Below are 12,374 nucleotides of genomic sequence, written 5' to 3'. Positions count from 1 at the left end.
AAATATCAGGCATGTCCGACAATTTGGGTGTCCAAAAATTCAGTTGTTGACTGTACAATCACAGTCTGCAGCAGAGAAGGGCAGCGCGTTTTGGTTCTCGCCTATCATAAAAGCATGTGCTGTGCTTCTAATGCCACCACGTGCTGTGAAACAGATATGCGTAGATGCTTATTGCAACAGGATTGGCGGTGATAGCCGTGAATGCCGCATGTGACGACACTGGAGAGGATTTGCTGGTATTGAAATTAGAAACTGAGTGCGCGCCGGGGCTTTCACGTGAGACAGACAGACGAGTATTGTGGTGAAGCTGCCATGTAGGGCAGCTATATATTGCTCTCAATCGCTTGCGCCTCGTGCATCTTCTTGTTTACACAGGATCTAGTGACCGGAAAACGTATCATACAATCGCAGTTTAGTAACTGTCTGACATTGTTGCCGAAAAATCATGTTTTGCGGGAACTTATGAACCAGTAAAAAATGAGCGTAACTCTAGGGTCATCCTTCGTGTTCTCTGTTGCGAATTATGGCGCCGGGAAAACGTACATAAAGGGAACATATCAACGAGGTTCTACTGTCTCTCCGCAACCAGCTCAAATAGGCTTTTCTCTCTTGCCATGGTCCTTCACTAAATGATCCAACACCCCTTCGGACCTTTGGAGGAACCGGCAAAGCGAGGTTTTCTTGGATTTTAGCTTATTTCTGCAAGCGCCATGCCACTCTGACGCTGGGCCTAACCTTGGTTTAGCTCAACAACGAAGCCTGCCGCTGCTTACCAGGCCTAACGAGCCTGGACCGAGCAGCCTAGCATGGAATACGCCTGTGGAGTTGAGGATATTGACCCTGCAGAGCTGACCGATGGGTCGTGGCAGCAAACGAAAAGATAGACCAGCCCTCTAGACCTGCAGAAGCATTTCCAATGCAAGAAAACTGACCTTCCAAGGCCTACCGGACAGTTGGGCCTCATGGATGCCTCGGCTCCTGCCAAACGCAACGTACGTCTGCTGCGACTGCCACGACAGAAACCTGTGCCCTGTCTCCCCGAAGGTGATTACAAGATGGTGCTGTGACCCAAATGTGCGTTATAAGTTATCTAACATTGGTCTCGCAGCACTCTTGGAGGCAATTCATTTGGCCACCGAAATTGATGCTGCACAAGATGAACAAGCCAACCACTATCACCATTAGCACACCAGACGGAGGGGGGGGGGGGTCAATGCATGTCGGACTATTGCCCAGCTGTGCAGTGGCAAATACAACATCGACATGCGGTGTCGGCATACTTGCCTGCCCCCGACGACTCTATCGATGGGTAGTGTACAATGCCTATACCAGCGAAACGGTCCAGTTAATCCAAAGCGAACTGACAAGCAAGAACCCGCGATTACTGATAGTGAATGCGAGACAACTGTGCTGCTCCAGGCATCTCGTGATGACTTTCACCGAAAAGGACCTACCGTCCTTCACTCTATACCGATGCTTCACCCTGAACGTGTATCCTTTCAAGGAGAGGCTGTGGGCATGTTTTAACTGCTGGAAGCTGGGACACCGCACAGACGTATGTGCACAATGTAAGCCACAGACGTAGGCCCCCAGGTGCCGGAGATGCTGGGAGGAACACGCAGTTCCACCAGAAGGAGACGATCTTTTCCGGGACGCACGGGGTGTGTCACAGAAAAAACCTGACCGGCAGCCGCAGCTACAAACATCGTTTCTTTCAACCAAACAGACCGGCAAGAGCATAGCCAATAACACCAAGAACCAGACACAAACTTCACCACTAAAGTGGGCAGACAATCCCGCTTCAGACGAAGGTCTCTTTACATTTTACACTTAATGTCAATATAATGATCTTTATTGTAATGAAATCTTTGATGCAAGAAATTGTTTAACTTTTTTTTAACTTTATGTTCATAGAACATGTATACAGTTGAACCTCGATATATCGAACAGCGCGGTGATCGCGAAATAGTTCGATATAGCCAGAATTCGATATATAAACTCGCATAAAAAACATGTCATAAACTTCTGCAAATCAATCAATGAACCAAAGTCGCAAGAGTGCGCGTTCAGTTGCGTTGCACGCAGTTGGCCTCGGTCACGCTGACTTTGTCAGCTGCATGAAGCTGGCACGGCCTAGGCCAATCGCCCGTGGCGCAATCGAATGTGCGCTCCGAACAACAATTCCCGATCGCGCCCCTATCGTGGCGCAGTAAATACTCACTTGAAGCTTTGCACAAAGTATTTTATTTGGCCGAAAGTACTGCAGCAGTGTGGCCTGCTTTTTATTGGCAGGCCCGTGCTTAAACACGGACTCCACAGCATAGTCTAAACGATCCACAAGCCGGTGCCCTCCATTGCGCCACAGTAGCAGCATAGAAGGGCCAAAGCAGCTACAGCTTCAGTTGAAGAAGGGTTGAAATCTGGGCCAGTTGGTACATACTTGAACGAGAAAACCAGTCAAAAACACAAAGGACAAGATGAGATGTTCACACCACAACGACTGGACTATCAATTGAGGTTTATTAGAACCGGTGTAGTCCCAGCAAGGCCAGCAGAGCATGCGCAACCGCATCATCGCTAATCACATAGCATGAAAAGACAAGAAACGTTTCTATCGGGAACGACTAAGAAATTCAAATTCTTTTTCATGTAAGCGCACCGAGGTTGTACTAACGCAGTCATCACCTAATAAACTGATGTAGTAAGCTTCCAAGATTTCTCGCTCTTCTTTGCCCTTGCCCCTACCAAGTATCGTCACATTGCTAAACAAAGGATAACAACCACACTCATTGCAATGGCGAGGCAAGTTTGCACCGTTATCTGACCCCAGGGAGGAGTGGTGCTCATGCAGGCGGTCATTAATACATCGACCGGTTTGGCCTGTGTAAAATCTTTCGCACGTGAGAGGAAACTTATAAACAACCCCTGCAGCACATGCCGTGAAACGGTTTTCATGCTGCGTAGTGCAAACATGGTTCCTTGCCCTGCCTCGAGAAATGCGCGAACACAGACCCGAAAGCTTACAAGGGGCAGAAAACACAACACTTACTCCCTGCTTGGCGGCAACTTTCTTAATACTGTGGCTCACTTTATGCACATACGGCATAACTTCAAGTTTCCTACGTTCAGTAGCCCCACCATCTACCAGCTTAGTACGTTCCTTCTTTAGCCTCTGAAGCAGCGATTCAGCCACCGCTTTCAATAGAGGCGGAGGGAACCCTGCGGCTTCTAAACGTTGGGATTGTGCGTCAAAGCTACTTTTAATGGCGTGGTGACAGCTTCTTTCAAGTGCATTACGGAAACAATTGATTGCAATCCCTCTTTTTACAATCTTTGAATGTGCAGATCCAAATGGTAAAAGTGCTTTCTTGCCCCTAGGTGAAAACATCCAGCACAAATGCCCGTCGTCAAAGAATGTTAGTTGCAGTTCTAGGAACCTGATGGAATGATTGCTAGGAGGTTCATGAGTGAAATTAAGAGTGCGTGAAGAAGCTTTAAAAGCAGTCAATACATCATCTACTGCTGCGGGCAGAGTGTCATTTGGTAAAAGCTCTAAAAGTACTAAAAAATCGTCCACATACCTAAAAACTTTGCATACACGCTTGTTTAGAAGGAAGCCTTGAAGTTTCCTGTCAAATTTTGCTAAAAATATCTCGGAAAGCACTGGGGCAACACTAGAGCCAATACATATTCCTTTTTTCTGAAGGAACAAGGAACCTTTGAATTCAACAACAGTGGATGACAGATAAAAGGATAGGAGCTCTAGAAAGGCATCCACCGACATACCACATGCATTCTGGAAGTTTACAGCACTGCATTGATCAATAAGTTCACGCACAGCTACAAAGAGTTCATCATGGGGAATGCTGTAGAAGAGGTCTTCAATGTCAACTGAAAAGGCCATGTTGGCACCATGATGCGGTTGCGCATGCTCTGCTGGCCTTGCTGGGACTACACCGGTTCTAATAAACCTCAGTTGATAGTCCAGTCGTTGTGGTGTGAACATCTCATCTTGTCCTTTGTGTTTTTGACTGGTTTTCTCCTTCAGTTGAAGTCAGGAGCGGGGCAACATCAGTGCTTGCGAGATCCACCTCGGCAGCGTCTTCGTTTGGCTGCTACTTCTGCTGCGATCTCCACGTCTGTCAATCGAAGCATTTTGAAACACTGTCAGTAACGAAGTCTTAAGTGGCATTTGCCAAGGCTTCTACGAGTGATCCCAGTGGGCGCACGCCGTCGTGTGTCATTGTGAATGCAAACCGCCAGTCTTCGCGAGGCATGGCAGGTGCAGAGTGCGCCACGGAGGAGGAGTCAGTGCGACAAATGCAATGCGTCGTTGACGTTATCGAACTAGCCAAGCCACCGCATGCATACGCCGGTAGGTTCAAATGGCGCCTTCGGTGTGATTGATGTGTGCAGCAACAGTGTGCAGCAGTCGGGAACACCCATTGCACCACCGCTATCTTCGAGGGTGTCGCGGGAAAGCTCACCGCCTGTCAACAAAGCGCACGTGGTGTGGGGTGGTGGAGTTCGATACATCCGTTTTACATCCTGCCCCATTCGAAATAAAAAAGAAGAAATGCATGCGATTTTCCAGGTGATATAGAAAATGTTCGATATACGCAATAATTCGATATATCTGTGTTCGATATATCGAGGTTTGACTCTATTTAGCTTCAATGTAAGAAAGTAGATTTGCAATTTCAGTGTAATGAAATTCCTTACTGTAGCAAAGGAACAGGTAGACATTAAATGGAAAGTGTACTGCACAAACCAGCTATCAGGTGGTTGTATTATGTCTGATTTTTTTGTAGATGCACCGCATTCGGCAATCCAGGTGATTACAGTGTGGGAGCAACGAAAGCTCACTGCGAAAACGTGTGTTGTATGTGAAGAGTGTAGGGGGAGTCCAGGTGAAGTGTGCATGCGTTCATGGTGGTACTGCCTACAGAAAGGGGCACACCTGTGTTGCACAAATGTGTACAAACAAGGTGGGGAGTACTGCTAAACTGCAGAAGCAAGCGAAGTGACCTACGTATATGTCTCTATATGCACCACGCTGTAGCGCGCTGCTCGCTGGCGAAGCTGCTTTAAGTGATTTGCACTGCCCATCTGAGCCTGTGCGACATCCAAGGTGGTTTTCTGTGCATTGGAAGTGGCTTTCTAAACACGTAGTGGCAAAGTTAGTGATCAAGTTAAAAAAAAAAAAAGAATGGATTGGTATGTACGATTACTGTAGGTGGGAAGTCGTTTTCCACTTTTGTACTTTTCTTGATCTGTATGTGTATGCAGAAGTGGTTAACTGGGCAGTGGAAAGGTGACAGGTTCTTTATTGCCCCTAACAAAACTTGTGAACAACTTAATTTGTCCATTTCTTTTCTCTTCAGGCAATTTTGGAGATCGGTACTTTGGCACCGAAGCGCTCGAGTACTTGTGACGAAAGGAACAGTCCAGTGGTGGAACCGGCTAGCCTGTGCACTGCTCAGGAGGGCTCAGTGCCACGTTCTGCCCCTTGGCACGCACTGTACAGTGATACAGCTCTGCACGAGGCTTATAATGTGTGACGAACGGTCTGTGATGCTGACGTCGAATCTCGCCTTCTCTGCGACAAATCATTGACAAGAAGAGGCAGCGCCTAGTTCTTTTTTTTTTTTCATATCTCTGAAAGGATGACCCGTTAACGCTTGCCTTAATGTTGTTATGCAAGAGAATCCATTCATTGAAGTTCTCAGGATATTGCGCTAGGAGCCACAGTTAAACGTGTTGGTTCTCGGCCCATGTCGCTTGAGCTCGTGGTCATCCTCCTTGAATGATTAATTTGGCGTCACCATGACTGTTTCTGGCTTTCGAGTTGTGTTATTTTTCCAGGGTAATTTGGGCAACAGTCATGCATTTGTTGGTTTTTCTTTGTATGTTTCTTTCAGTTTTTTTTTTGTATGGATATGCCACAAGGCTGTAATGTTATAAAATTCACATTTACACCAACTTTTGCTCTATACAGCATTAGTTCCTTGCAGCCAAGCTGAGGAAGGTATTTTTGGGACTTTTAGCTTTCTTTGCCTTGTTCGAAACAAGAGATATAATCAGTCTGCGTGACAGAGGCAACCTAACATTTTTTTTTGTCCTGGGATACGAGAAGATCCTCACTTCTACTAACTTATATCAGAGCTCAGTGATGTGTTTTTTTCACTGGGAAAGCCTCTGGAAAGGGAGGGAGACTGTGTGGTTTGGCCAGGCCTGTGAGAGCCAATTCAAGGCCAGAGAAGTAAATGCAGTCTGATGTTTTTTTTTTTAATCTATACATACGCAAATGGACACGCAGGTGGTGCAGTTCTTCATTTGACAAGTCACAGTGCGAAATAATGTAACGGACCAGAAAAGTCTTTCTCGTCGCAATATGCCAAATGTCCAGTATTTGCTAGCTGCCGGACTGTACTGCCATTCTTGAGCTTACTGCCATGGGCAAAGCAGAATTGTGAGTGAAGGCACGCATTTATTGTTTTGTTAATGTGTCCCTCTATTTTGGCTTAATATGAATTTCCCCAACATGACATGTTTTGACGTTGGTATTTATTTGAAGTTCCTCACAGATAAAAGGTGCCAGTCATTTGCATGTCTAGAGAGGCACGCGTGTCTTATACTTGATATATCAGGCCATTGTTTCAATGACGAATCGTATGTGATGTGTTACATTAACCATAGATAACAACGTAGTCAGGGCACAGTTCACAATCGCGTATACACTTGGACAATTCTAGCTTGTGTGGGCGTTTTTATATTTTGTATTATGGATTTAATACTGTACTTGACAATTTATACGTCGAAGCGTTACTTTGAACGTCGCGCATTCTGACTGCTGTGGAACTCTTGACGCAGTGTTCTCATGTAGAGTATCGCGGATTTTAGCATGGCGTATAAAAGAGCAGGGCAATGCTATTACTATGGGCTTTGGTAACGCAAAGCTATTGCTACATGTGTGCCTTTTTCTTGTTTTATGCGATGCCACCCATGTCTCTCATTGTGTGTTCAACATGCTTGTTAAAAGGGGCCCTGAAAAACTTCTATAAATTTCAGAATAGCATCACTATGAAATTACGTCACCTTGCAAATCTCCCGCCAGAAAAAAATTTTCAAATCCTTCAAGCGCAAGTGAAGTTAGACATAGTTACGGCACCGATGAGCAGCATTCCCTCTCATTTCCACAAGCGCTGGAAGCTACACAAGGAAGAGGGCAAGGGGGTGTAAAGGAGTAATGACCCTCTAGCCCTGGCCAAAGGTTGTATGTCTTGGCGGCGAGACGGCTTGTGGTGGCACTCCGTGGCAGCCGCAACATCTGCGCTATGCTTTTCGTCTCAGAGGCTGCGTGCAGTGCAAATATAAATTTTCTGTCTTTTTGAGGTTGCAGGCAGATTTCTTTTTATTTATTCAACTCAAATGAGCAATAATTGTATTACTGAGTTTTTCTCGCAATCACAAAATCGGTCAATAGCTGTTCTGGGCTACGCTTCTTGCAGTGATGCTGCATGACGATGTTGTGAAGGGGGGAGCAAGCGATTTTCCACTGCTTTTGAAGCAAGATTGTGAAACGCACCGTGGTGGCATAGTGGCTATGGCGCAGCACTACTAAGCCTGAGGGCACGGGATCGAACCCTGGCTGCAGCAGCTGCATTTCGATGGGGGTGAAATGTGAGAACGCCTTTGTGCCGTGAATTGGGCGCACGTTAAAGAACCCCAGCTGGCCAAATTAATCTAGAGTCCCTCGACAGCGTACCTCACAATCAAATCATGGTTCTGGCACGTAAAACCCCGGAATTGAAATAATTTTTCTTTAGAGGGCAGCTCACAGGCACCCGTTCCTGTGGCAAGCGTCGTCATCGTCCCTCGGCATCCTTGTAATTGAGCGAACGAGCACAGGAAAAAGATTAAAAAGCGAATGCAGAGCACGAATGACAGACAGCAATTGTGAAGAGAGCGTGAAGAGGAATGCGGAGGAGGAGGGTACAGCAGAACCATGAGGGGGAAAGCGGAGGAGGAGGTTATGGCAAAAGTGTGAGAAGAAAAGCGTGCCGCGCACTACGGCCTTTGTGGCGACGATGACTACGAGATGGCGCCAGATTAGCATGCATTGTCTGTATGGAAACAAAGTGCTGCACGAGCGAAGGTCTTGTCTGCCGTAGCTGCTGTGAATCATGCCCACGCATCACGATTAGTGAGGCAGTCACGACACACTTCGGTCCGTTTGCAATGCGCTGCATGAGACATTGTATGCACCAGCCAATATATCGCATAATAAAAACTCTTATACAGCTGCACTCAAATTTTGCGTTAGGGTGTATTGTAATCATTGGTGAATTTTTTTACGCAAGATTGTAAATTCTTTGCTTGCAATAATAGTATTTGGCTCGCATGTTCACAGGAGCTTCGTTAACATATCGGCAACATTTTCTTACTATGTTCAAAAGGTGTTTCAGGGCCCCTTCAAGAGAAGCGAGTTTTGTACAAGCTGTTTTGAAGTGTGCAGGCCAAGCTGACACTTACAGGTGACTGCTACTGTTTATTTTGGTTGCAGACATTTTTGCGTTGCAGGTTAGCGAGTTTTTCCGCTGCAAAATCCAGTGCACATGATCTTGCAAGTGCGGCAGTGGGTGCACCTCCTGTATTTTACAAAGCCCAGCTGCTGCATCATAGTCTTCACACTGGTTCCTTTTTATTTTGTGATGATATACACAGGGAGGGCAGATATTAATGTGTTAGTCATGGTCGTATTGTCTCTACAGGTGACGCTGTGTTATATTGTGCTTGTGTTGCTGAAGGCCATTAACAGTTGAATATTGTTGTGAATGAAATTGCGTCTGTCATGGAAATACCGTCATTGTATCTGAAATTTGTTGCAAGTGTATTCGTTACACGCTAATATTGAATAGAAGTGTTTTGGGTTTACTTCACTATGTTGGATAATTCATTATATCATTGCTCTTTACATGGAGGTTTGACTAAAATTTTCATCAAGCGTTTTGCTTGGTAGCCTAGAGTTCACTTCAAAATGGTGCCAGCGTTGCTGGCTGTAACATTGGGACCCTCTGTTTTCCCTTGTGCATAGTGCACATTCAGAATTTGTGATACAGGCCTTGAGGCTCTTGGGTATTTTCTTTCTCCTTATTTTTTTTTTTTTTACCCATGAATAAGGCATCCCTAATGCTTACCGGGATGGCCTTAGCGTATGTGCACTTTTCATGGCTGTCCTCACTAATTCGACAGCATAAAGTCATTTCTTTGTACAGTTTTGAATATGTCTGGTTACAAAATAAAACTGGGGTATCGGTGCTTTGCCCGACAATGTCTTTTGGAAAGAATGAAAAAGGGCCTTGGTCTGGTGCTGTCATTTTGACAGGTGAATGGTCACATAGATTTATGACCATTAGAGAAGTTTAGAGAACCTGTTTATAACGAACTCGATAGTTCCCCGAAAAGGTGGTCGTTGTATCAGTTCCTTATAAGTGAACAACTCTCCCTTCAAGACGCGCAAAAATTAACGATACTGAAGTTGGCCGCCGGCAGTTACGGTTCAGCGCCACGTTGGTCCGGAAATCGTGTTTGGAGTTTTTTTCATTTTTTTGTTCCCGACACTTTCCCGCATGCTGCAAGTTTACATTCAAGCATTTGCAGAACGATATGCCTCGCCGTAGCCGGTTCCTATCTGCCATTTTGGAACTACGATAGCTTGAGATATAATTTACTATCGGCGAGACATGAGCGAATTGTAAATATGGTAGCGAAGCGTTCTAGTCTGGTGGAAGCGAGGACTACTGCGACATGCCGGCATTTTTGCAGATCTTGTCGTTACGGTGGTACCCGTCCACCACACACGCACCGGGAGCTGCGAAGTTACGTTTTCTACGTCGCTCCTGTCGGAAAAGTAGGAAGTTCGAAATGTATTAGAAAGCCATTGCGATCCGTTATCGGCAACTACTTGGAAAGGAAGCGTCGGCAAACCGTTGCGACAATGGCGTAGTAACCACCGGCTCTGCAATTTCGCGTGGCAGCGAGGCGTCGTGTTGTTTTCTCGCCGACCCAGGGCCACGTGAGTATAGGCAGCAACTGCAGAAAGCTTCACTTGAGCGGCCGTTAGTCGGGCCCTAATAGGCGTGATGCCGCAAGGAGAACTTCACAAAAGACGTCGCAGTTTCTCCCGAAAGGTGAAGCGTCGATGGCGATAGCAATTCAGTCTACAACTATGGGGAACCAGCGTTGGCGAGGAGGCGCTGTGACAGTTTTCATGTGTAACTAAAATATGCTGACACCGTCCGGTAGGGAGGTTACGAAGATGTCGCGACACTTTTAGCGATAAGAGACGCGCGCCTGTGTCAACGTTTGCATAGCCCGATGCGCCCGGCCCAAGTTCTGTCCGTGGCCATGCGCGTTGCATTAAGCGCATGCGCTGCTACGTCCTGGCGCGTTGGCTCCCTGACATGTTTGAAGCACTGAAAAGTGTCTCGAGATGATCGGTGAATTTGCTGACACGAAATCGCTGCATGTACTACTGGAGACTCTCCACCGCTCGCTAGTCTGTGTGTTACGCACTGATGATGGCGCGCGAAGATTCAGCGCTGGCTGCCCATACGAAGAAAGATGTTTTATCGGCGGTACAAACTTGTAAACCTTCGCTCACTAACTAAATTAACAAGCATGGTGTCACGCGCGCTCGAGCAAACATGAACTCGCTGTCGAGACGATGGATTGAGGAAGCGTGGCAGCAGCAGCGAGCGAATTGACCTTCGTGCTGCCTCCCGATTCAACGCGAAGTGGCGAAAACAGCGCACACGAAGCTATCAGCACTCGGTGTAATCTGTCCCCATCGTATATCGCTTTCAAGATGAGGTCCTCGCTGCCGCGCCATACGTAGCAGTAGCTGGAGTAGAACGCCCCTCCTCCCCTCCCCTCGCTGCTTTGCGCGAGCGTTATTGAGGCGCCATCATCGGTTCGCTCTCGCACGCTTTCACTCGCACATACAGCGCGCGGCGACGATCTTATCGCCCTTGGGCTTTATACGGAACGTCATGGCGAAGGCAGAAATTCCCCTGGAGCGTCCGTATAGTTGCTATGGCAATAAAACGAGAGTGCGGTCGTCGTGGCCAGGGATACAGGTAAGAACTTCAGCCACAGTAATGTAAGCCTAGCTCGTTTCACTGATTGACCGAGCTCGAAAACATTTAAGCATGAGCATATAAGAGAAGTTGGAATACGAAAGTAGATTGGTAGAAACTCCACTTGCAACTGGAAGGTTTCAATTGAAAGAACTAACCAGCACATGTGCTCATGTGATAGAATAGTGTATATATTCATTTATCACAGCAAGAAACTCTAGGGAACATGCATGTTCGGCTTCGGCTTACACGTGTCAGTGAGTGAAATAACTTTATTGGAGGTCCGGCTAGGACCTCCAATAAAGCGCGCGAAGATTCAGCGCTGGCTGCCCATACGAAGAAAGATGTTTTATCGGCGGTACAAACTTGTAAACCTTCGCTCACTAACTAAATTAACAAGCATGGTGTCACGCGCGCTCGAGCAAACATGAACTCGCTGTCGAGACGATGGATTGAGGAAGCGTGGCAGCAGCAGCGAGCGAATTGACCTTCGTGCTGCCTCCCGATTCAACGCGAAGTGGCGAAAACAGCGCACACGAAGCTATCAGCACTCGGTGTAATCTGTCCCCATCGTATATCGCTTTCAAGATGAGGTCCTCGCTGCCGCGCCATACGTAGCAGTAGCTGGAGTAGAACGCCCCTCCTCCCCTCCCCTCGCTGCTTTGCGCGAGCGTTATTGAGGCGCCATCATCGGTTCGCTCTCGCACGCTTTCACTCGCACATACAGCGCGCGGCGACGATCTTATCGCCCTTGGGCTTTATACGGAACGTCATGGCGAAGGCAGAAATTCCCCTGGAGCGTCCGTATAGTTGCTATGGCAATAAAACGAGAGTGCGGTCGTCGTGGCCAGGGATACAGGTAAGAACTTCAGCCACAGTAATGTAAGCCTAGCTCGTTTCACTGATTGACCGAGCTCGAAAACATTTAAGCATGAGCATATAAGAGAAGTTGGAATACGAAAGTAGATTGGTAGAAACTCCACTTGCAACTGGAAGGTTTCAATTGAAAGAACTAACCAGCACATGTGCTCATGTGATAGAATAGTGTATATATTCATTTATCACAGCAAGAAACTCTAGGGAACATGCATGTTCGGCTTCGGCTTACACGTGTCAGTGAGTGAAATAACTTTATTGGAGGTCCGGCTAGGACGTGAACTCGTCGCGCACCCGGCTAGTCCCACGTCGGGACCGGCAGGTCTAGCCCACCGGCACGGTCGCGGCCACGGCGGA

General features: G+C 47.0%; 1 protein-coding gene across 3 annotated transcripts in view; it reads left to right on the top strand.

Moving 5' to 3' along the window:
• The window catches only part of l(2)k01209 (uridine-cytidine kinase-like lethal (2) k01209), a 38,052-nt gene extending 28,731 nt beyond the window's left edge, over positions 1-9,321 (top strand). For all 3 annotated transcript variants that reach the window (XM_050175860.3, XM_050175861.3, XM_050175863.3), the window contains exon 9: positions 5,385-9,321. In XM_050175860.3, coding sequence (XP_050031817.1) covers positions 5,385-5,434 — 50 coding nt within the window. In that variant the 3' untranslated portion in view covers positions 5,435-9,321. The remainder of the gene's footprint in view (positions 1-5,384) is intronic.
• The last annotated feature ends 3,053 nt before the right edge of the window (positions 9,322-12,374 follow it).

The sequence above is a fragment of the Dermacentor andersoni genome, chromosome 9 (genome assembly GCF_023375885.2).
Source record: "Dermacentor andersoni chromosome 9, qqDerAnde1_hic_scaffold, whole genome shotgun sequence".
Lineage (NCBI taxonomy): Eukaryota > Metazoa > Arthropoda > Arachnida > Ixodida > Ixodidae > Dermacentor > Dermacentor andersoni.
Note: the sequence above shows the minus strand (reverse complement) of the source record. Positions and strands in the feature narration are given on the sequence as shown.